Genomic DNA, 23,772 nt, shown 5'->3' with positions numbered 1-23,772 from the left:
CATTAAATATTTGCAGATTACATTTTTCTTCAAGTTCTTCCATTTTACAGCAACACAGTCATAGAATTTCATTACCAAATGCCACTCTTGATCTGTTCTTAGTTACTGAATTGCAAGTTACATTAATTCCTAGACTCTGCCTCTAACAACTTAAAAAGATTAAAAACTCTGAAAGGAAAAGGTCTGACAGCATGCTATGAACCTTGGAAGACCTATGCAAGAAAGGGGAAGAAATGAGCACCTCTTTAGAAATTCACATGCTGGAGAAAGCACTCACCTAAGGTTGTGGTTCTAAGACAATTTTGACTTAAGTCCTGCTGCTGCCAACAGTTTTTCTCTCCAGCTCCATACAATCCTACAGTGGCATGTAGTACCACCCACTCCCTATCACTCTTACACAGACCCACTGGTGAGCTAGTAAGCTTCCTACACCAGCAGGAAACTCTTCTGTTCTTCTGTAAAATTCAATTTCTTGCAGGTGTTGCAAGCTGAACAAGCTCACTGCAGGATCTGATTAATCCAGGTGTCAACTGCAACAGAGAAAACTGGATCACAGCAAGGACAGCAAGGATCTGAACAGTTTAAATAGTCAAGATAGTGCTGCTCTGAGACTAGAATTCTCCATAGTGAGGTGGGTATTCTTTCTGCATTTACAACTTGATGGTCACTATGCTAGCCCAGCCTCCAACTTTGTAAAACCAAACCAATCGGACTGATTTCTGTTTCTCCAACTCCTGTCCTATGCAGGTAATACATTCTCCAGTGGCTTCCACTCCCTCAGGTTAAGAAAAATTTGCAGCAAAACTGCTACAAATGTCCAGTTGCCAGAGTTGTTCAAGCAGGACTAACAATTACAAGCAATAAGACATGCAGTTTACATGTACAGAATCCTTTCTGCCTGCAACCACTGAACTTATTCAACTCAAAGCATCCACAAAGGCCATGCACTTTCAGAATCCTGCCTCACCTTTAGTCCCAAGTATGTAAGGAGGAGTGCACAAAGAACCATTTCAGTCTTAGGCCAGAATGATCCTGGGAAGATTGACAGAAAAACAAAAGGAAGCAGGATATGAACATGCACATTTCAAAAATTTCCAGTCAATACTAAGTTCTTTCTACCTTTCTATCTGCACTTACCATGACTTCATCCCATAATCTCTCCTCAATTGGCAGCTGGATAGTTTGCATGCCTGAGGTACTGTGGTGAATGGATAAAGGCTCCTTTAGAAGGACAGGCTGTGAATATGAGAAGGGTTTGTGCCTCACACAAAGGAGCAGATCACATGCATACAGCTCTGCTTTGGAGTGCACAGAGCTAGACAAGAGCCCAGCAACTGATACAGCATGCTAACACATTGTGACCATATATTTGGACCACCCACTCCATGAGGGTGGTCTAACTTGGTGACAGACTGAGAGGCTGTGACAGATTCATCCTTGGAGATATTCAAAACCTGACTTCATACACCCTAAGCAACCTGATCTAACTTCAGAGCTGGCTCCAGCTTTCAAGTTGGCTGCTGTTACTAGAAGGTTGGTCCAGACAGCTTTTAAAGTTCCCTTTCAAACTCTATTATCCCTGTGATTCTCTGGGGCCTTCTCCTGCAGTATGCCTGGGCTCTTAAGTTACTTATTGTTATGCCCAGCTGTAACAGTAGGATGCTTGCTCCACAATGCCCTAAGTTTCATATCTCAAACTAGGTATGTGGGTTCACTAGGTAACATCCTGTCTTTATTTTGCATTATCAAGACCATCTAACAAGTTCTTACAGTCATCAAAAAATTAAAGATCAAGTTCTTCATGCTAGAAGTGGAAAGTACTTTTATAGGTTTGACAGTTGCAGGAGAGACAGGACCCAAGGCCTGACCACAAGGAAACTTGGGAAGAGATCAAAGAAGAAATTCAATATATGGTAAAGGCAAATCCTGTCTGGAAAGCAATGTAACAAAGTGGGGAAAGAAGTTTTAAGCTTTTATTGTTAAGTTCTAAAGAAACAACTGAAAACTGGCCTCATGCATCACATTTCATTTTCCTGGTGGATGCAGTCATCCAACAAGACAGGCCTTCACAGAAAGATGCAGGTGCAGAAAACTGTCAGGGACACAAAGGGTAGTCCCCTTTAGATCCTGAGTTGAGTTTGAATCTAGTTTTGTGGAACAAAAGCTACTTCAAACCTTAAAAGGATTTTTAAGATACACTAACCAAAACTCTGTTTCACTGGGAATAAGCAGAGATGGACTGCACTCCAGACAAAAGAGACTTAAACCTTTACTCTGAGTCTACAGGATATTCCTGAATGTTGTCTGAGTCAGGGGAACAAGGAGACATAGTAACACTAGCAGGAGAACTTGGTACTGCCTCTTCTGTTATTAATAACCACCTTGATTGAAGAGAAAGGCATGACATAGGAAAGAAAGCTGCCCCACAACACAGAGAGGCAAGATTTGCATGGCTCTGCTTTATAGAACAGTGTGGTTGGTGGAGGGAATCTGAAGCTCACAAAAAAAAATTTCATTATCGTAAGAACCAGCTGCCTCTGCCACGGCAGGCTCAGCCAGGCTCACTAGTGCTCCCCTCCTACTTCATATTAAGAAAAATCTCAACTCAAAGCAGGGCATCCTGCCTGACCACAGAACCAAGAATGCAGTTCATCCTGTGATGTTCCTCATGCAGGAAGAGAAGGCTCAACACTTCATGTTGATGTCCAAAAGTAATTTATTATTTTTATATATATGAAGATATCCTTAACCATGAAAAACAGCCTGCAAGGCACCTCATAAAATATGAAATATGAACACCGAAAGCAGTGCTGTCAAAAGAACACAAACTGAATTCCAAGAATGGAGTAAGCCAATTTCCAGAGTAGATGAGTACAATAACAATGTTTCATGAAACAAGTATAAGGGAGAAAGAACAAGGTACCAGAGAAACTCCCCCAGGTATTTAGGTAAAATTCCTCAGTCTCACTAACAGAATACATATTATCTTCAAGGTAAATTTATCCATGGACTACTATTCAAAGACAAAAGTATTAGGTCACCCAAGTAATTAGTGAGCATTCCAGCACTCCTGGTTTCCCCTACATCTACATTTTTCAAAACCTGGATAGTAAACAGTGTTGATGCATCCAGCACAGTCCTTATGTGCACATCGTTTATTTACAAAGAATGTAGGCATTCAGTATTACATTCAAAAGCTACATTAAGAGAAAACTATTGCAGCCACAAAGTCAAGCACCCAAAGGTTAGAAAAAGTCACAACTAAGGATGTCTGTAGCACTGATCTACTACCCCACACACATACTGTCTTCAATTACAGAAACAAACTTTATTTTTCCCCACAGCAGATACCTAATGTGCACAGAAGGTACAGCACTCATTTAACAAGTAGTGACTGAAGACTGTATTTTCTTTTACATTGTTTAGTGTGTAATCCATGGACTGGTATACTGAAATCCTTGCTTAAAACACACCACTGTTAATTTCTTCTTGAGTTTTATGTATTGTGCTTATCACAGTAATATCTAAGTCCTTCACAATCATAATTAATTTTGTTAACACCACGGGAAATTAGTGAATATTCTACTAATCTCCCATAGAGGGAGGGAAACCCAGAGATAAGTGTTGACAAAGGAATTCTAGATGCCACATTTGGGACACCATGATTTCTCAGTTGCTCATGCTGTCCTGATTGACTTCATTTGTGGATCTAAGTATTCAGCTCTTTCACAAAGCTGATCCTAGCACCCAAAGTCTGTGCACTCAGAAAATGCAAAAACATGCAATTAAAGACAATTTCTGAGCAGTTCAATTTAAATCACAGACTAACATATTTTCTTCCAGCAATGTTCTGCTTCAATTGTCACAAATTTCTGTAATCACAAAAAAGGCATCCTACAAATTGTCCTCTCCACCATACTGCAAGTTACATTTCCAGAGCAGAACACCATGTATATTAAGGAGGCTAATGAAAAAGTAGCAAGTAATTAAGTAATTTAAAATGTAGCAGCTGAAAACAAATACACAACAAAGAAGACAAAATTCCAAATATAATTTTGCCAATTTCTAAGTTTAGGTTATTTGCTGCTGCTATTCATAACAGAATTTTATGTTCATACTTGCAGATAATCAAAAGCAAACTTCATCCCTTGACACCTAAGTAATACCTGACATGGTGGAATAGCATGTGAGGGTGAGACTAGCTTGCTTTGCCCCAGATTCTCACTCCCCACTCACACCCCCATAACACTGATCCCCCTAGACATTCCAGTTAGTTTCCAAAACACGGATTTCTCCTACTATCATGTAGTTTCTCTGCCTGCAACTTTGAATACTGCTGTAACTGCTCACTTGCCTGCCTTGCCTTCAAACTTGTTCCCCATTTGAGTCTCCTTGTTCAGTTTGCAAGTTTCAACACAAAACCTGTGCTCCCACCAATTTCAATCTCCAGTTTCCTTCATGAGGGAAGCAACTCCTTATCTAGCAAGAGTTTGTCTGCAATCACTTCCTGTTACTGTTTCTTGTTCCAGCATGTTTGCCTAGCACACTGCCTTCACACCACATTTTTCTTCACCGGCACTTCAGCCTCCAATCCCAAACCAATTTCAATTATCTTGTCCCCATTATATTTGAATGGGCCATTCAAGTCTTTATGTCAAAGGGAAGAGGTATAACCAATATGAAAGAAGATCCCTACTTTAAATTGTGTGCTCAGACCAAACTGTATCTTCCATCCCACAGCAGACAGAAGGCCACAACACCAGAGATTCTTTCTTTTTCATAATACACAGCTATATTTCAAATGTTTTAGCTGTGAAGCTTAAACAAGTCTCTAAGATGCTGAACAGATTATTTCTTGAAATGGTAATGATTTAGGAAAAATTTATGTCTACTTTCACTAGCAAAAGCCACTTCTGTCAAATTGAGTTCTTGTTCCAAGCTTGTCCTTCCAAAAAGATGCTTACAGATTTGGGGTAAAACATTCTTTTTTCCTTTAAGTGTCCTCCTTCCACTGCAGGACTTGGCAAAAGATTCACAAGACAGCCTCAAAGAGTCATTTAAGAGTCAGATGTATTATTAATAAGGAAGGACAAATTCTAAGCAATAAAAATCTGATGCAAAGGTTTAGCCCACTGTTAAGATGGGTGATGTGAGATGCATCTGTAATGTCAAAAAACCTTCATTCAATGTTTTATCAGATATAAACACATCACTTAAAATATGATCAGTAGTAAAACTCAACATTTCCTTGCCCAAACTAGGCAAAGTAATAGTTTTGTACCAGTGTCACCTGTCTGGCCAACAGATGAAACCATGTTTTTGTTTCATATATAAGACAGAAAGCAAAACAATATGCTCTTCTTACTGGAAAGCAAGGAAGAAGGCATTATAAATTAGGACCTGTCATCCATTTACCATCTTGAGTGTCTCAAATTATACTTTTAAATAAATCCTGTCTTTACCAGGAAGTAAGCATAATGTCAGGACATCAGCAATTTCAGCAGTTAGGTCAACCATTCAGATGTGAAAGCAAGTAACTTTTATTGGGGGTGGGGAAACCAAAGGAGTCCATTCATAAGTTCAAGACTTTGAAAGTACTATCTGGAGTATAACAAAAAACTTGGAAGAAGTAGCTTGACTTTTCACACTAGATTCACAAAAGGATTTTGGCACTTTTCACAGTAAGCCAAACTGGTAGTGAAGATACCCTTTTACCTCAACATTCAAGGACAGTTACTTGGATATGGAATCCAAATACTGACACAGTCATCAGATGACAGAGTCTTCCTAAGCTGATCTCTCTCTGTATCATGTCACTCTGTGTTACATAAAGCATACATCTAGCACATCAAAGATGAAAATATTCCATCTCTAAGGTCAGGGCACGAACCTGGGAAGAATTATACTTGTACTTACTACTTCAAGCAAAGACAGATGCTAAACAAGTCTAACATTGATGCAAATACCCCAAACTCCAGACTCTATGTACTCACAGCTCTTTTCTCCATGTGATGGATCAGTAAACTCCTGGGAAGGCTCAGCAGAGATGAGCAAACGCGACGTGCCTGTGAAGCTCTGGGAAAAGGCTAAGAAAGCTGACCTTATCATACGATGACTAGAGGGGTGGAGCACTCCTCCCATAAGGAAAGGCTGAGACAATTGGGAATGTTCAGCCCAGAGAAGACTTTCAGGTGACCTAATTGCAGTCTTTTAGTACCTGAAAGGAGACTACAAGAAAGATGGTGAGTATTTACAACAGCACGTAGTGACAGGATAAGGGGAAAGGACTTTAAACTGAAAGAGGGTAGGTTTACTTTAAATATTAGGAGGAAATTCTTGATTATGAGGTGCTGAAGCACTGGCACAGGTTGCCTAGAGAATTTGTGGTTGCCCCATCCCTGAAGTGTTTAAGGGCAGGTTGGACAGGGTTTTTAGAAGCTTGGTCTAGCAGAAGGTGTCCCTGTCTACAGCAGCTAGGGTGAAATGAGATGATCTTTAAGGTCCCTTCTGACTCAAACCATTCTATGACAAAAGAGACCAAAAGATGGCTTTTAAGATAAAGGTTTGGAACAGTTAGGAGATTGTTTGACTCTCAGCTGAGTGAATTAATTGCATGTGTAAATGTTTGTCCAGGAAAGCAGCAAGAGCCTGAATGCCTTCCCAAAGTAACTAGACAGCATGGGGGAGTGTATCCAGGGCTCAGCCCAACCTAAAGGATAAAAACAGAATGATTAGCCAAAAGAGTTTTGAAGAGAGAATAGTCTTGAGTTAACTTAAACCCCTTTATGCCTTCCCAGGGACTGGGAATGCCCAGTGTTGTGATGATGAGCATATCAAAAGGACCTGTAATGAGAATCACCAATGCATTGTACTCCAACAGCTCTGTCTGTGCTCTATCTCTAAATTGCTTGTCATACAATTCATAGCTGTATATTTTGAGCAGCTAAAGAGAACATACAGCTTTTTACAAACGATTTTTTCTTCTTTGAAAAAACTTAAAATTAAAAGTAAATCATCCCCCTCAAAGTTCCCCAGCATTGTACCAATACAAGACAACTGACATGACACCTAGAGGATACTTTCAAATCAAGTTCTTAGAACTCAAGGGAAATATTTATTGATCTTCTGACTGCTGTGTTTCCCTACCAGATCTAATTATTCTTTAGACAGAAACTGCCAAGAAACAGGATTTGATAGCATGGATTTTGAGCATATTATTTAATGGGTTTTACATTACAACTATTATGGTGAACAAAATCTTTGACCCTAATAACTGTGTCAGTGCAGTCCAACCTTCATCTCAGCTAAAAAAATCAAGAGCACTGGTATACCTAGTCTTTTTACTTCACACCTGGACAAAATGGGTCAAATCAGTAGTGTGTCTCTTCCAATATCTGTTCTTCCATGCTTTACTCACAGATGTGTCAAGATGGGTAACAAGCACAGCAAGACAGTCCCCAGCTCAATACCTGCCCTATATTGAAGTACAGAGCAAGAAAACCTTTCTGTATAATAAGAAAGGTTTCCTATAAGTTAACACAATTGGTGTAATTCAAGCAGGGTTTCTCTGACAACATAAGCAGAACACCTTTGCTATCAGGTATTCTACTCAAGTTGTCAGGGTACCTGTAACACATTCTGCATCAACTTGCTTAACTTTTGACAAATAAAAAGGCATTTTATGACACTTTTAATCTTAAAATGGACTAGATCTTTAGGGAGATGGAAATCATGTAAGCTCTACCATTCAAAGCATAATCATTATAAGGACACCATCACAGATTTTTATGACATTGTAAATATTAATTATTTACAATACAAGGGGAAAAAATGATCATTTCAGTAGTGGCATTCTTTTTGTTGTTGTTCTGCTCTTCATTCCACTCTTTCTATGCAGTAAAGGGCAGATATAAAAGGAAACTGTAATTCTTAAAACCAGTATTTCACCAAAATTTACATGAGAGTTTATAAAAATAAAATAAAGTGGATGCTGGTATTCCTAGAAGTCCGTATTAGTCTAAACACAGGTCTGCACACTGGAAGGCCATCTCAATACAGGTCGAGGTTCAGCAGTACCAGTCTGTCTCACATTCACAGTCACTGAGAGTCAACTGCCCATCATTCACAAATGGACAACCACCGGACTTGAGAAAAGGTGGACAAAGTCAAAGCTGTTATTGCTTAAAGAACAAGTGATAAGAGTACTTCTCTGATCATAAATCTGGAAAAGCAAGCATAGCCGTCAATTTCATAAAATAAAGTTTTTCACATCAATACTTGTGCTATCTTCTAATCTCTCCCACTCCAACATACAGTTTGCCCTTCTGATTTAAGTGCTGAAGAACTGTTTGTGCAGCCACGCTGTTCCCTGACTCGAAGGACTTATGAAATCTAAAAAAAACACCTGCCACCAAGAACACACTGGTTTAAAACTACATCAGTATGCAAACCCAGTTCACAATACAACTGCTCAGACAAATGTGCCAGCAAAACTTGCTTATGTGACACAGCATTGGAACAGGGATTGCTGGAAAAGTGACACAGAAACCCCCAGCCAGTTGAAGACTGTCTTGTGAAATGTTAGGCTAATTTTCATTTCTTGACTAGGATGTATGGAAACACTTCTTTCATCTTGCTTTTGTCCCTTTTTACATTGTTTATCATCCAGATGGTCACTCCTGAGAATTCTTACAACAATTAAAAATCTGGCAATGCTTTCTGGCATTTTCAGATATGATGACATGCACGTATGTTCAAGATGACGTGCCCTACAAGTCTGATTTTCCTGGCTGGCTGTTCTAGAACACATGCAAATGAAAAACTTCAGACCTTAACACAGCCCTCTGCAATTAACATAATAAAATATTTCCATGCAGAAACATTCCTACTCCCCCTCCTTGCCAAGGTGGCTTTGGACTGAGCCTGTATCTACAACTGGTGACATAATGAAGAAACAGAACAATTTTGAGAAGATCAAATTCACTGTTAGCCTTTGTTATTTTAGCATCAGTTTAAGATGACAATCACTCACATAAGAATAGAAATCCCTGACAGGAAGGAAGAAAACTGCGAGAACACCCAGGATGGTTACAGAGTATAAATCCTTTCTTTCTATATGCATTATAAGAAGGTTGTCTTTGGTGTCATAGTTCTGAAAAAAAAAAAAAAAAAAAAAACACCAATTCTTCTTAACATATGTGGCAGCTGTTCAAAGTCACTGTTATTAAAATACAGTAATAAAGCAAATGTTAAGTTTTCTCTATTAGAGATGTATTTGTCTTGGTATCTGGGGCGTCACATACTAGATTACACCCACCTCTAAACACAGCTACCATTCCAAAATCTCCTCTATATAGTCCATAGTTGCCTAACAGTAATGCTTATGGTTTTAACATCAATCAGACTAGAAGTGATCAATTTCCACAGTGAAAAAACATCAGAAACAGTTTCAAGTGATTCTAAGCCCAGCACTTTCCACAGCACAAAATCCACTTCATGTCTAACCACATTCCAGTCCTTTGCACACAATGCAGTTCCTTCTCCTGCTCTCACTTGAGTCACAAACCAATTTCCCAACTCTGCAGAGGAAGTAATGGCTGCTCTGGCTGTAGTTAATAGCAGGAAACAGGCCAACTCTGCAGTGCTCAAAAAGGCACCTTGCCAAGGCTGCCTGCCTCTATTCCATCACTCCCAAAGCCACTGCTGCATGCTGCAGGAAAAGCTCTCACATTAAGGTGCACTGCTGGACTAACAAGTGCCAGGGGACTATTGAAACAGCCAGAAGGAAGAGGGCGTGACTATGTTCCCTGTTGTGTGATAGATGACAGTCTTTAGGTGACTTACAAAAATATTAAGAGTTTTGGTGTTTTGATATGGAAACCATTTCATATATGTAAAAGCCCTCTCTTACCATGGATCTAGCTGATTCAAAGCGTTTTTCTTACCATTACATGAAAAGACAAGAATTTGTAATCCACCCTTACCTTTTTTCCTCCAGCTTTCCATATTTTACAGAAATCTTCCAATTATGCCAATTCCTTCATGTTTATTTCAAATTATGTCTAATCCAGTGTGTGAAAACAAAATCAAAGATCACAACTACTCATTACCAGTTCAAACTAAATAAGAATTGAAGGACAGATCATACAAAACAAAAGCACATCTTGCAAGATTAAAGACTTAAACACAACACTGCCTTCTGCTGCAAAGTTCAGGCCCACACTGGAAATCCAGATGCCTAAATCAGCACACCAACCTTTACCAAATTAAAATAATCTATCTTCTAAGTACTTCCTCTGCAGAAAAAATGAAGGTAAGAGATCTGTTTCCAGATGCTACCCATCTGACTTAAGAAACGTCAGCTGACTGTGCACAATGTATTACTGTTTTAGAATACATAACCATTATGCCCTTTTAATTCCTCACCTAAGCTGAATGTGAAACCATTTGGCTTCACATTCCCAAAGAAAAAGCCAAGAAAGTCTTAGGAAAAGTTAATACTTTGTTTTATACTTAAGTCACTCCAGCATCTTCAACAGTTCGAAGTTCATCAAAGCTACTTTCCTTAAAACTATTTTCCTTCACAGGACAGTATCAGAAAACATGGAGATTCCATAAATCTACAATAAAGGTATTGGTAAATTGCTGAGTCAGTGAATTCCAATTTCTGCTGTTCTGGTAGCAAAAAAAAAATTAATGAAGGTATTACTGTGTATCATTTTAATGAGGGAAGGATCCAAATTTCCCTAGCATTTTCTTCACCAAAAAATAGCTCTTGAACTGTGCTGCCCTAAAGGTAAGGTGTGGAGTCTATGGGGAAAGGTACTACTCAGTCCTAGACACAGGGAAGAAAGAATATTCAGAATGAGGAGACAACCCATGGTATGTTTTGTCTCTTGTCCATCGAGTCCCCTCTATAGGGTGGGATTTTCCTACCAGCTTCCTCCACCTCCACCTTATCCCACACCACACATTCCTGCTCACAAGCTTTAATTTGTTTAGCTGTAAATTCCTCAAGCCTGTTACATCACTGCATTAGCAAGCTTAGACATATAGTTTAAAAGTCCGCATTTTGACAGGACTCACTGCTAAGACTTCAGAGAGATGTCTAAAAAATGTCCTGCAGAGTTTTGTTGCATTACTTGCTATGTATTTCAAATAAATATAGGAATTGCCAAACTAGATTAGAAAACTAGACATTTGAGTTTGTAATCCTTACATCTGGTAAATACCAGATGCCATGCACAATCAAAATAATCCTAAACCTGACTCTATCAGACATCCCAACCACAAGAAAATTCCTGGTTTGAAATATTTCTGGATCTATAACTAAATCAACATAAATACAAGCCATTCTCTGAAAGAAGAACCCCATCCTAGCCTGTGTACCAGAGCTAGGAATTGTGTGACCACAAAAAGGGTTGGTGCAGCAATCTATTCCAACAGAAAACTGTTAATTATTTGGTGGAGTTAGTCTTCCATTGGGTTGGCCAACTCAGCTCACACAAATGCCAGATCCTGCAAAGTAGCAGACAATTTGGTAAACCTTTTTTTTTAATTAGCTGAGGTACAACATGAAAGCAAGCCAACAGAGACATGAAGTCCTTTACAAGGCAAGCAGCAACAGCAAAGCTGGAAAGAGACAAGAGGAACACGGCTGCTCTACTTGGCAGTAGATTGTCCTAGACTGGTTTAATTTCAAGAATTTAGCTCTTAAGAAACTTAGGCTACAGCTACACAGCTCAAGTTTAAATCAAACCAGCCCAGTTATCACCCTCCACTTTTTTCCACACATGCATTCTTGTCCATTCCTGTGCAACAATGTTGTGCATGTCTGATTCAGTAACCATCTCAGCACACTCAACCCACCATACAAGCAGAAAAAATTAATTTATACAGCTCTACTCTTCCACTTATTTTTTCTCAGCTTTTGCCTGGTAAATCTACAGAGTACTACTGCTACTGTGGAAAAGATAAAGGAGTGCATGGCATGGGTAAGCAGACACCTATTCAAGTAAGGCATAAACCATAGTTAATTTCAAAAAATACTTGTTTGAACTTATTTCCAAAACCATTTCAGCATAAATCAGTTTAAGAATTTCCTTTTAGACTAAAAAAGAAAAACTTTAATTCTACATCTTTTAACTTGCATTTACAATCACTTCTGGACTCATGCTGTGTTGAGGTATTTAATGTGGATCTTGAGCTGCATACAGGTTCATCATGTGATCAGGGATACAGGGACTGTATAGGGTGCTTGGGATTTTGGGTCATCCTGAGTTTCAGGTGTGAAAGAAAAGGAACCAGCAGGGATTGCTGGGCCTACACTGTGTGTTTGCTTTGGGAATCCAGCCATACTTCCCATCCAGCTCTGCAGTACAGCAGAGACCTGCCCCAAGGAGTGGCTGCTGCAAAATCCACTGAGTGAAACAACCCCCCCCCTCCTCCCCCTTTCCCTTTGGCCATGACAAATCTTATCATTTCTGACGGACACAAATTTTGTAAATCTCAGCATCACAAAAGCTTTACGAATCTGACTTTGGCCTGGGCATCAGTGATACCTGCATGGGTACCTGTTAAGGTATAAGCCGTGTGGTTTGTGGTAGGGACGATTTTCACGTGTACGTATCCCCACGGTTCTGCTCAATTTTCCTAAATTTAGAAGTGTCTTTTCCACTCTACTCCTGTGAAGTAAATAATTTTAAGCTTTTTAATATCTTATGCCGAATTTTTGCTCTCTGAAGTCTCCAGCCATGTTCCTGACAGCAAGCCCACAAGAAGGGTTGTTGACTATCATCTAAAGAAGTACCACATTTTTGAGGTTTTAAATAGCGCCCTGTAATATCCAACTTGACTGTGTAAATTTAACATTCTTCTAACACTTTACTTAAGAAATTGTCTTGGTTTTAAAGGAGAAAAAAAGCTCCAATCAAAGTGTGAATATATGGAAAAAACCCAGCTATTACTTCCTCCAGTATCATGTATTACCTTCATAGTTTGAGCCTTGAATTGCCAAGCTTTCAAGACAAATAATAGAAAAGGAAGCAAAAGCACATAATTATCCACTGAAGATACATTCTCTTCATCAACTCCTCTATGTCACAGAAAATTTTACTCAACCTGGACCCCCCACACAACAGTAGATAACCAAAAGGGTACAGAATGCACTACCTCCTGGATTTTGTTCCAGGACATCTTTTCCTAGGCCAACTGAGGTCTTTAAAAAGGAAAATGAAACACAAAGGTTTTGCTTGTGTCCTCCAGCAGAAATCTTTATCAAAGCACATGCAATAGCTCTAGTAAAAAAACAACTGGAAAATTAAGAGGGAAGATTATTCATTGCTCTCCAAGAGAAATAATTGTTTGATAAAAGACAATTACCACCCCTCAGGAAAAAAAAAAAAAAAAAAACACAATTAGACAGACCAGACTACTTATAAAAAAAATTCTATCCGCAATCTTTCAGCACTTATATGTCACTTCTTTTCAAATGGTCAGTTATTCGCATCATATTGAATGAACACTTTGTATGAGAATAATTACCCTTTTCTTGCATTTTGTTCTAGTAATGTTCTTAATTTTTCTTGTTCTTGTAGTTTTCCAACTTGCATTACTTTTATCTTTTTCCTTGCAATAGACACAGCGCTAGGAGACATCAGACAGAAGAGAACAGAAAGGTCCACAATTTACACTTGCCCTATTTAATTCCCCAGAAATAGGCAGAAGACAAAAAAGAAGAAATCACTAAGAAATAAAAAACAGTACTGAAATGCTGAAGGACTAATTGTGCATCTCAGAGACTGCAGCTACACTCCAGGATGGCTGTGTTCCCATTACACTCTGTCCAAAGGAAAGCATGCTCAGAGCTCAGACTTTCTAGCAAGAAGTTACTTTGATTTGAAGACATCCTACAGAATTTCAATCTGTGATAAAAATCATAAGACTCCTCAGATTAAAAGAAAAAATAGATAAACAGAAGTTTAGAAATACCAGAATAAAAAAATACTGTATTTACCATGCATGTGTTTTATACTTGATTGATTCATGCCAAAATAGGGTATAAATTCTGACCAGTGTTCTTCCCCAGAGTCAGTTTTATGATTTCCTTCCCACATATGATTTCCCAAAGAGGAACAAGATATACATGGCAGCCTCTTCTTCACGGCTGAGGGTACGTTCATATTTTCTTCCCTCACAAAATTACTCTAATACAACTTTCAGAAATGTAATTCTTCCCCGGGTCTCAAGCAATACATTTTTTTTTTAACTGATAAATGGGGAAGAGGAATGAAAGAGTTAAAGATAAAAAAAAAAACACTGCAATCTCCTTGCTTTAGGAAATCCAAATTAAAAAATGTTGAAACAAAAATAAATTTTAAGTGTTACAAAGCTTGACATTGGTGGTATTAGTATCTTCCCATCACATAAGCTTACTATCTACAGTAATAGATAGTAAGTAATAATCCTTTTACTTAACATTTCTAATGCAACTTAACATTTTACTTTCTCTTTTTAATCACCAGAAGAAAAAAAAAGCTAGTAGGAAAAGAGAACAGAAATCTTACCATTTAGTTTTAAACACTGTAAATTGCAGTAATAGCTCAAATTATTTGATGAACATACTTTATCAGCACTGTTCCTTTTTGGAATTCACATAACTCCACATCTGTACAGCAGCGTGCTTTAGTTACATCACATTATAACATCTAGTTCCATGACACTTTGCACTTCTCATTGAAAATTCCTTTTAGATTATTTCCAGTGTTTTCTATTTTGGAGCCAGAACACAAACAGAAGAAAAAAGTCCCTCTGAAACTCTTTAATGTGACCCACAAAGTTCAAGTACTGAAGCACAAATTAAGCTCCATGATTCCTTATTAATTCAGGAGTCCTGTAGTCCTTATCCTGGACTCACCAAAATGAAACAATCCTCCTCTTTTTTCTGCAGCGGGGAGGTGAAAGTGGCTCTAATGCAAATTAGCAAACTGAACAATTCTATTTGATTAACATAATACAGTCTAAAAAAGACTTTATGATGTACATCTACATGATTTAGATGATAAATGGTAGGTAGTCTGGCATACATGGAATTTATTATTAAATAGTACCAATGCTCCATTTTACAATCTTTTTCCAAGCACCCCTTCAGCACACTCCCAGCCCTAGCTCATTCTCACCAAGATTTCCATCCTCAATGGTCAGCACCACTTCATCCATCACCAAGGCCCGGAAATCCAGCTCCTCTTCACAGCACTTGGCCTTCAGTGCTCTCAGGATCTCTTGCTGAGGGTAATCTTCTCTGATGCGGCGGTCTGTTAAGAACCACAGCCTGGGAGCAACTGAACTGCACATCTTGGACTTGTCTTGCAACCTTCAAGGTCTCCTTCCAATGGAACTGCTAGACAGTGGAGAAGATGAGACTCTGTTAGAGTACACAGGCTCTTATATTCATGATTCCTGCTGTACTAAGTCCCACTTCCTCTGCACAAGTCAGTCCGTTTCAACAGACTGCAACATCGAACCTCCAAGAAGCAAAATAATGTCTACACCTACTCTGCAACCAAAAGTACCAACAACAGGAACAAATCTGTTTATATTCCATGAATGTTAAATGCTAGAAATTAGGTCTTGATCCTCATCCCAGCTTTCTCCTCAAGAACTACATGAAGATGAAACTGAAAACAATTTGAATGGCCACATCAGAAGGCCAGAATTTCAACTTCATGATTAGGAAAATTCCTTCTAGTGAAATAACTCCGCCCTTCTCCTAAGCACTGCTAAAATACCCAGTGACAGACTTGATTTGTCTCTTTCCACCACATATGGAAGAGTAGAGTGTGACAAACCCTTTATGTTAAAAAAGCAGACCAGAAGAACAGAAATTCATTACCACAGAATCTTCCAGGTAACTATTTAGGACTGTTTTGCTCTCACAAATATTTCACATCTGCTGTGAGACATACTTAGAAATATATTAAGTAGTATCCAGAACACATAATAATAGAAAAAACAATAGAACAAGGAGCACCAACAAAATGTCAGGAACACAGAACATTAACACATGTAAAATAAAGCAAAGTCAAGGCCAGAGTGTCAGTAGTAGCCCTTTCTTGCTTCAAATCAATTGTTTAAAACCACCTTTATACATAAACAGCACTAATGAATTCAGGACCAAGAACAAAAAACATAATTTAAATTGAAGAATTTCAATAGACTTAGAACTGATAACAGCAAGGTACTGAAGTACTGCTCCTTTTGCTTTGAATACAGAGGATATGGGCTATTTTTGACTGAATATATTTTTACTGAAATATTTTAAAAGCTGTAAACCAGTTACAGGTACATTAATTGACTACTTCTCTATGTTCAAGAAAGCATGGTGTATGGAATAGGAATTCTGGAAAAAAGCAGAAGTTTTTTGTGCCACCTTTAAACTTTCCTATTAAAATAAAGATGCAAAAATCATAATTTTCACCTGTATAACTGACATAAGCACCTAGCAGAACTGAATTCTGAGATAGAAACAGGAGTTTTGCCTGGTAGTCATAATGACTGCTGCAAGCAGACAAGGTAAATACAAAATCACTTTTAGTATATAATTGCTATCACTTGGTATTACAAAGAATTTTAGTTTCTACAGCAGGTCTTGGGACAAAAGGATTGTTTAGTTACAACCATAAGAATCAGCCAGGTTTTTCTAGAATTAAAAAACTATTTTTTTTCTACCACAACAGCTTTTTCTTAATAAGAAAATAAGTGGACATTTTTATTCCTGGTACTGAGAACCACAGTAACAACACACAAAGACTGTGAGGTTTTTTTCCATTGATTTGGTAAATGAGATGCAACAATAAAGCCAAGGACTACAGTTCTTCATAGTACCAGACTGGAAAAAGGCAGAAGCTATGGAAAGACAATCACAGATCCAGACCAGCCCTTCAATGCAGTCAAGATGTTCAAGGTAAAGCAGGAAAAAGAGTGTTTGCTCCCTGCAGAAAAAAATGGGTGTGGGAAGTTATAAGGAGTATCTTTTGATCTCTCCAAGAACCTCTTTGTTCTTCAAAGTAGCTCGAAGTGAAAAGGCCAAGATGAGGTTTGGGCTGGCAATGGCTGACATCTATCAGACCCTGCCCCACTTGTGTCTCCCTTAACAATGCATGTCTGGACACGGTAGTTTACACGGAACTTCCTGGAACAACATCCTGTGCTGGGCAGCGGGACACTGTGTTTCGCAGGAATGCCCCCGCTGCAGGCCCAGCCGGAGGCCGCGGGCAGTGCCCTCAGCGCTGCCATTTGCAGAGGGGCTGGCGAGGCCCAGCAGCGCCACCTGCCGCCCCTGCCGGGCAGCGCCGCTCCGCCCCCGGCCCGCACGGGCGCGTCCCACAGAACAGCGGGAGAACGCCGAGGGCATGGAAAAACACACCACACACACTTTCTCAGCGTTAAAAAAAACAAAACAAACATAAATCAGAAACCATCATGAATTTTCTGCCTGCTTGGGGTTTTAGTTTGGGTTTTTGTGGTTTGAGGTTTTTTTCTCCCTCAGTACTGGTTCTAACGCTAACACAAGAACCAAGTATTTTCTCCCCATTTTTCTTTGCCAATCTGCTTCAATTTTTCTCAAATCTCTTCACTACGTGGCCCCATCTCCACACCTTGAAATACACCATCACGTCTCTGACTGTCATTTCAGCACTTAATTTCTTAAAAACCAGCAAAGGATTGAAGAAGAAAGAAAAAAAAGGTATATCCTTCTCTTTCCTCCATTTTCTACTTTTGAAAGAAGTTACAACACTGTCAAGAAGGGCCACCCATATCTATCAATGAGGATATTAAACCAGCAGGTGTATAAAAATGCCTTAGGTATGGCTATTCATCTCTCTCCTAATACTACATCTCATTTGCTCAAAATCTTAATGTATATACAAAAGCTCCCATCTTATCGCAAGAAAGGCAGGCAACAATCTCAAATCTGCAAGTAAAGACTGAGAAGCTCACTTTAGAATAAGCTACAAGCCAGCAGCAGAGACAGAAACTAGCAGTCCTAAATCTTGGATCCTTCACCTCCAACCCAGTACCATATTTTTTTTTCTACCCAAAAGAATTTCTTTTTCTAACATTCTGCTCCTAAAGCCAGAATATATTCATCAGTTTCAGTCTCACCTTATAATCTATTTTGATTGTATAAGAAATCTCACATAACAAAACTTGCAATTTACCCTAGTAACCCAAACATCTTAAAAATCCCTTGCACATTCTCAAGAAAATGGTTTGTAGGAGGAAAGCTGGCTTTGCAGTTAGCACAAAAGCATTATGCTCTGAAGTTGTACATTACTGCCAGAATTCTTCCCTGAAAACCAACTCCACCCATTTCAATCTAAAAGACACAGCCTCAGACAATGCTGGGTGTGCAGAGAGAATACTTCCTAATCCATGAGAGCATCTACTGCAAAGTAACTATGGTATATGTAAGGGGAAAATCGGATGTTTAAATAACTTTAAGATGATCACTTCAAGTGCACTTTTCACTCAAATCTACTACAGTCAAAGTAAGTACAATCTTTCAATAACTACTTCACAGATTTATGAAATTCAAAGGCAAAAAATAATCATAAACTTAACTGCATTTAACAGACTGGGAGAGGGAAAAAGGGTGGTATCAAAGAAAAAGGTCTGTGATAAAAATCAAACTGTGTGTCACACCAGCCAAGCAGACACTGCCACAACTGCTTCAGGAATGCACTGCATGCATTCCTGCAATTTATCCTTGCAATTTATTGAGGGAATGAACACTCACCTCAACTTTCAGCTGTCACCCTTATCCTGCTTAAGCCAGGCCTTACTCCAGCAATCACACAGCAGCTTCCTTCCCTCTCCAGCACATGCAAACCTATTTACTCCCACATTCCTTCAATCTGCAGTACACCTCAAGCAGCTGTTTTAACAAAAGCACTCACTGCTCCTTTTTGACTTTACATCATACATGAATATGTTTTATTGAAATAACAGAAAATTCAGCCAATCAGATCAGCTGTCTAGAAATATCTGGAAATCTTCTCTGAAGACCACTTTTTTTTTTTTTGCCTTGAAGGGGGTGTTCTCTTCACAGAGAAGATTAGAGACCTCCCTCTCCCTCCAGGAATGGGAGACTGGTCTCCATGGCTCATTTACTCCTGTCTTCAACACTCAAAAATAGGAGAAAAATAAACTAGTTCCTTTTCAACATTATGTGTTTCCCTTAACATGAAACAAGAAACACATTTTTAGGAGATTGTGATTAATTTATGTATTATTGATAAATGTGTAAGATACAAGGTATCTAGTATCCAAAAAAAAAAAAAAAGTTCAGTATTCTTTTTGTTCAGGATGCAACTACTCAATGCTTTTGTAAATTAAAAAGTCTAGGTTGTGTCTTCCCTATGGGATGATGAATGGAAACCCAAATGTTTATAGTATCAAGGATCAACGCAATGTAGCTATTCCACCTGCTCAACCTGTGATCTGATGTTGCAGCACACTCCCACTGCCTACAGTGGGATCTGGGAAACACCTTAGTGGAACAGTTATTACCAGCAGCCCCTCCCAGACTCGCACCTTTTTTAGAGCTTGGCACAGACTCAGTTACAGCACTGTGCAGATAACACAAACTCCACAGATTTCAGTGTTTAATAGAGAGGTAAAACCAAACCTTAGTTTTAGCATATCTCTAGGCATGTTTAATCCCTACAGCTGAGCTACTGACAATAAAAATCTCAGGGAAGTGAGAAGGAATGAGCAAGAGACTGACAGTCACAACCGCCATGGGAAATGGAGAACTAGGAGAAACACTGCTCCAAGCACTCGCCTCACTACGAGTAATATTAACAACACCGTTACTGTTTATCCCTTAATACTCACTTTCAGAACAGTGCTATTCAATCTGGAAAAGACATTTTGACTTCCTTTTCATCATAAATTAGCTAAGGCTTGAAACTGAGTACACATTTCCAATAAACCAATCATCTCTACCATTACAGCAGTTTCTAGATTGGCTGGAAGGATGCATTTCAAGACAGTGAAGACCTAAGAATGGTTGGCAGATGCTTGCAAATTATCTCCTTCAGGAGACACCTCAAGGCAGATCTGAATTATAAAGTCAACCTTAGATAGCAGACCAGTTAAACAGCTAATGAACAGTTGTCCAGCACATGACCCAGCATGTAATCCATCATACACTGTCATGGAAGTCTCTGTCTCATCTTAATGAGAAGAGAGCAGTATTTGAAACATCCCAGAAATAGGACTTCCTATGTCACAGGGAGAGCAGGTCTGAAAACAGTTCACAGCTGTTTTGAGCATAAAGCGATTTTTTTCCACACAAAGATACCAGAATGATGACCATCTCAAGAAAATGTTACGAAATATGTATGGATGATGAATATATCACATGGTAACAGAGAAAAGAACTGACATCTTTAGAAAAATAAATCCAAGGTAAGTCAACTCGTTCCTGACAATGCGGCTTCATGGTGACGCTTAAGGCCAACATCAAGAAAAATTCCTTTTGATATACCAGAAACTAGTTTTCCTAAGACTGTCACATAACTGTTTGAGAATCTTTGGAAAGAACACATTTTTAAAAGCTGAAGAATCTGAAAAATTTAAATATTTATTTAGATGCATTTTATATAATATATTGAAAAGCTGCAGCACAATCTGTCCACTGCTGCTGCATTATCATCCACCCTCTACACATGCATCGGAGAATTGAAAGTCTCTGCAGGCAGGTGAACCCCAAGCAGACCTCTTTGAAAGCACATCACAGTATTCACCTCCTTTTCCCTTTGAGATTTGTAGACTGCAACAGCCAAAGGATATGGGAATATATTAATTGTTCCCATTCATTCCCACCCCTGCAGACGGGCAACTGCACTCCCCATGATGGCTTTCATCTCCTTGTCTCCACCTTTGCACTGAGTGATGTTCAAGATGCTAGCAGCAATCCTCCCAGGCACAGCTGCCTCTGAAAGGCGGACATCCACACCCCCCATCTTTCCTCCTCTGTGTTCATGCTTGCAAGTAGAAGGCAAGATTCCTCATTCACACACCCCACTTCCCAATCACCACTGAATAATCCATTCTCTCCTCCCCGCAACATGAGCCCAATACTGGTCAGTATCAGCCATCCTTCTACTTTGGTCTTGGTGGTTTTTTTCCAACAACAGGCTCTCATCTTTTTCATGCCCCTCCACTGTCCCTGTGTGCGCACACACGCACAACCGTGTGCAAATAAAACACACCATCCCCTCCCACATCAGCTGCTTTTCCACCTGTGCCAGGTTCCCCCACAGTGTGGTAAAAATTCCCCCTCTCCTCCCCGATCCGTGTGTACACAGCCAGTTTTCCCTCCTCCCTTCCCCCACCCCACAGTCTCTGTGCATGCCTCTCCCAGCGCCTGGAGTGGGGGAAGGGAAACATGCACTGCGTGAATGAATGGGCTGAAGAGACTTACCAGAAATTTGGTGAGGCAGGAGTGGAAGACGAAAAAGACACTAAAGATGGGTGTTTCCTTCAGCGTGCCAAGTGCTGCTTCAGTTCTGGCTCCCTTAAGGAGGTCACGTGTCTTGCTAGGTACCCCTTTTCCTGGATCCTCTACTAACCAAAAAGGGTGACACGGAAGTCTTCTGGGTGCCTCCCTGCACTACACCCCAAAGGAGGGAAGGGTACTGCTGAAGCTCCCAAAGCAAGCAAGCAATGATAACGTTCTCCTGGTCCTGTCAGGCACTGTCTAGTGGATGCCTCTGGGACCAGGGTAGATTTCTGAGGGAGGGAAGGGGGAGTAAATCAATGTTTGAAATAATTCCCAAATAGTTCTCCCCTACGGAGCAAGGAAGAATGGGAAGGAGTAAAAAGAGTACTGGTGAAGAGCTGTAGCTTTCTATGTAAAAAAAACTCAATCCTTGTGTCTCTACTTCCTCAGAACTAAACCCCTAAATGACTGAAGTCACCAACACCTAGGGAGGAAAAAGAAAAAAGAAGAAACATTCCTATTAGACATAAACATACAAAGGTATGAAATAAACTAAATCCCAAAGGAAGAAAAGGTGCTATTCAAAACAGTAAGCAAAGCCAAAAGAAAATGATGAACATAATTAGGCGAAATGTGCAACTTTAAGTATTTTACACAAATATACTATCACACAAACCAATTTTAAGGGGAAAAAACCCACAAAGCTAAGCAGTTTGTTCTTTTACTTAAGAATGTGCGTTCAATGGATAGATAAATCCATACCTACAGGGGAACATATGAGGAAATTAAGTTTCTAAACCGACAAAAACTATTCCTATTTATTTGTGATCCTTTAAACCTCTCCCCCAGAATAACCCTTAGGATTCAGATAAGACTGGAGAAAAGTACGTTTCAGTTCAGAAGCGTGTATTCCCATGCATTAGGAGCATGTACTCCCGTGCATTACAACCCACGCTGCCACAGAAAATAAACAGCGGTTTATAAACGGTGACAAAAAAAAAAAAAAAAAAAAAAAACACCACAACCAAAATAACATGTCTAGAGGATGCTTGCTTAAATGATGGAATCAATCCAAGATTAACAGTGGCACGCTTGGAATACGGAGCCCCTGGTGAAATCTCAGGCAGTTAAGACACCGATGTGCCACCAGCTCTTTTTTAAACACCGGAAAACAAAAGGGGAGAGGAAACCTAGTTGGGAAGATCTTGCTGCCAGACCCAACGCCAGTCACACACCCCCCTAGCTCCATCACGTGAAGATCAGCCCCCATAGCCACGGCCGATCCTCACGGACCCGTGCGGAGACGCGGCCGCCGAGCGAGCCCGCGGGGCGGCGGCCCCCACCCCGCGCTCGCAGCGCGACCGACCCGCCCGCGGAACGCGGGTCCCGGGCCGGGGGCGCGGCCCCCCCCCGCCCCTCCCGCCCCTCTCCCCTCGCACAACGAGCGGCCGCCGCCGCCGCTCCCCCTCCGCCACCCACCTGGGCGCCCCGGCGGGCGCGGCGGGGAGGCGCGGGCAGCTCGCCCCGCTCCGCGCGCGGGGGATGCAGCACAATCACCATGGGCGCAGCGCAGCGGGGCGGGACGGCTGTGAGGGGACGGTCCCAACCACCCCCCGCCCGCCCCCTCCCCGGGCACGGCGGACCCCACCCCCGCGGGCTCGCGCCCGCTCAGCCCGACATCTCACCCGCCCCGGGCACCGCCGAGCCTGAGGGGACCCGCGGGGCGCCCACCCCCACCCCCTCCGGCACCGGGCCTGGGAAGGAGGGCGCGGGGCGACGAAGGCTCCGGGGAGACGCGCCCCTTCCTCCCCGCCGGCGGCGCGGTCCTAGAGGGAAGCGAGCGACGCGACGCGACGCTCTGCTCGTCCCCCCCACCACCACCCCGCCTTCCCCCCTCCTCGGTGTCCCTCCTCCCCGCGGCTGGAGGAGGCGAGGAGGCCGCGGCTGTTCCCTGCACCGAGTCCCCCGCCCGCCGCCGCCTCCCGCGCTCGCTCCCGCCGCCTCACAGCCAAGCGGCGGCGGTGCCGTAACGGCCGGGCCGCGCTTGGCACGCGCGGGGCGGGCGCGGGGGAGCGCGAGGGCGGCGGCGCCGGGATGCCTCGGACCGGACCGAGCCGAACCGGATCGGCCCGAGCCGGATCGGACCGAACCGAACTGAACTCGTGAGCGGCGGCACCACCGCTGAGGTGGCTGAGGCCACTCCTGTCGAAGGGCTGAGGCCTCCCACAGAATGGGTCAGATTGGAAGGGACCACAGTGATCGTC

The 23,772-nt window shown here is 41.1% G+C and overlaps 1 protein-coding gene across 4 annotated transcripts in view; it reads right to left on the bottom strand.

The window, feature by feature from the left end:
- The window catches only part of RIMKLB (ribosomal modification protein rimK like family member B), a 41,706-nt gene extending 18,327 nt beyond the window's left edge, over window positions 1-23,379 (bottom strand). For 2 of the 4 annotated variants that reach the window (XM_053934394.1, XM_053934398.1), the window contains exons 1-3: window positions 22,988-23,142; window positions 21,491-21,992; window positions 15,177-15,397 (exon numbers count right to left, since the gene is read on the bottom strand). In XM_053934394.1, the coding sequence (XP_053790369.1) occupies window positions 15,177-15,351 (175 nt within the window). In that variant the 5' untranslated portion in view covers window positions 15,352-15,397; window positions 21,491-21,992; window positions 22,988-23,142. Of the gene's footprint in view, window positions 1-15,176; window positions 15,398-21,490; window positions 21,993-22,987; window positions 23,143-23,193 lie in introns of those variants that run through there. The other 2 variants (XM_053934395.1, XM_053934396.1) reach the window with 2 other exon arrangements.
- Between the last annotated feature and the right edge of the window lie 393 nt (window positions 23,380-23,772).

This window comes from Vidua chalybeata, chromosome 2 (assembly GCF_026979565.1).
Source record: "Vidua chalybeata isolate OUT-0048 chromosome 2, bVidCha1 merged haplotype, whole genome shotgun sequence".
Lineage (NCBI taxonomy): Eukaryota > Metazoa > Chordata > Aves > Passeriformes > Viduidae > Vidua > Vidua chalybeata.
Note: the sequence above shows the minus strand (reverse complement) of the source record. Positions and strands in the feature narration are given on the sequence as shown.